A 1854-nucleotide genomic window follows, 5' to 3' on the forward strand; every position below is an offset into this window, starting at 1 on the left:
GTCTTCATATTTTGAAATGAAGAGCACTAAGGAATTGCTATATGAACATCTTTCACTGAAAACAAATTAGATATAAAACAAACCATTTTCCTCTATTTCAAGAATTTCTTTATACATCAAAAAAAGATGAAATGTTGATTTTTGTCCAATGTCACAGAAAATTCAAACAACCTTTTTCAAAGAATCAGACCCAAAGGACTCATTCAAGAAAGATAAATCAGGGTTTGCTTAAGAATTCTTTTAGAATATCCAATATATTCACCTGCAAGAGTCAAACTCCTTATCCCAAAAAAAGCTTCAAGATGCTTCATCAGCAAAGTAAATTGTCATTGCCTATCTGTGTTCTCTCCACAGTCTGGGAAGCATGAATAACTCACAGATATCTACTGTGACACAGTTTGTCTTGTTGGGCTTTCCCGGTCCCTGGAAAATTCGGATCATCTTTTTCTCAATGATTTTGTTGGTCTACATCTTGACTCTGACTGGGAATATGGCCATCATCTGTGCAGTGAGGTGGGACCATCGACTCCATACCCCTATGTACATGCTCCTAGCCAACTTCTCCTTCCTAGAGATCTGGTATGTGACCTGCACAGTTCCCAACATGCTGGTAAATTTTTTTTCCAAAACTAAGACCATATCCTTCTCTGGATGCTTCACTCAGTTCTACTTCTTCTTTTCCCTGGGCACAACTGAATGCTTCTTCCTCTGTGTCATGGCTTATGATCGGTACCTGGCCATCTGCCACCCACTGCACTATCCCTCCATTATGACTGACCAGCTCTGCGGCATCTTGGCGTCTCTTTGTTGGCTCATTGGTTTCCTTGGACATTCAATTTCCATTTTCTTCATTTCTCAACTACCTTTCTGTGGTCCCAACATCATTGATCATTTTCTGTGTGATGTGGACCCACTGATGGCATTGTCCTGTGCCCCTACTCACACAATAGGGCACGTGTTCCATTCTGTGAGTTCTCTTTTCATCATCCTCACCATGGTGTATATCCTTGGGTCCTATACCTTGGTGCTCAGAACTGTGCTTCAGGTTCCTTCTTCAGCTGGATGGCAAAAGGCCTTCTCTACCTGTGGATCACACTTGGTTGTGGTGTCTCTGTTCTATGGAACCATAATGGTGATGTATGTGAGTCCCACACCTGGCAACTCAGTTGCTATGCATAAGATCATCACACTGATATATTCTGTGGTAACACCTGTCTTAAACCCCCTTATCTACAGCCTACGCAACAAGGACATGAAATACGCCCTTCATCATGTCTTCTGTGGAATGAGAATTATCCAGAGCTCATGAATAGGGTCTTTTATAACCCAATGACTCTTTATGTGATTGGAAGAATAATCCTCTTCTTTTAACACAAACTGCCTTGATTTTATTCATGGTCATCACAATTCTTTTGTACAAGCAAAACTCTTCATGTATCTGATCATATTTTGATGAGCTTCTGATTTCAGAAATGTGTTCCATGGGAGGTTGGCCCCAACATATGGTAAAATAACACTTAAAAATCTTAATATCTATTTCCAGAAAAGTTTTTACTTTGGTGTGCAGTCTCCATCCACACAATTTTATTAAGACATATGAATCCAATTGATGGTTTGCTTACATAGTTGTCTATCACTTCTTTTAAAAAACACAATATGCCTGTTGACCTGGATTTTTGGTAACACATCATTATATAAACTAAGATACACTTAGAGATTGTAAATTCAGTTTCACAATTGTTAGTTCATCATCCTCATCAACAGTGTACAAGGGGAGGCTAGAAGTTAGATTTAGAAAGAGTTGTTAGTGTGAAATCCAGCTAAGTGAAGTGAGGGTCACATCAAAAGAGCCAC

At 39.4% G+C, this 1854-nt stretch overlaps 1 protein-coding gene across 1 annotated transcript; it reads left to right on the forward strand.

Moving 5' to 3' along the window:
- The first annotated feature begins 361 nt into the window (after positions 1-361).
- Positions 362-1309, forward strand: LOC108527299 (olfactory receptor 11H7). Its single transcript, XM_017868489.1, has one exon. It carries the CDS (start codon positions 365-367, stop codon positions 1307-1309), a length of 945 nt encoding a protein of 314 aa, XP_017723978.1. The 5' UTR covers positions 362-364.
- Positions 1310-1854: the final 545 nt, after the last annotated feature.

The sequence above is a fragment of the Rhinopithecus bieti genome, unplaced genomic scaffold, assembly GCF_001698545.2.
Source record: "Rhinopithecus bieti isolate Rb0 unplaced genomic scaffold, ASM169854v2 scaffold_3902, whole genome shotgun sequence".
Taxonomy (NCBI): domain Eukaryota; kingdom Metazoa; phylum Chordata; class Mammalia; order Primates; family Cercopithecidae; genus Rhinopithecus; species Rhinopithecus bieti.

Bases quoted from the DNA above. Each gene is read 5' to 3' on its own strand.
- LOC108527299 (XM_017868489.1), top strand. From the start codon at position 365: ATGAATAACTCACAGATATCTACTGTGACACAGTTTGTCTTGTTGGGC.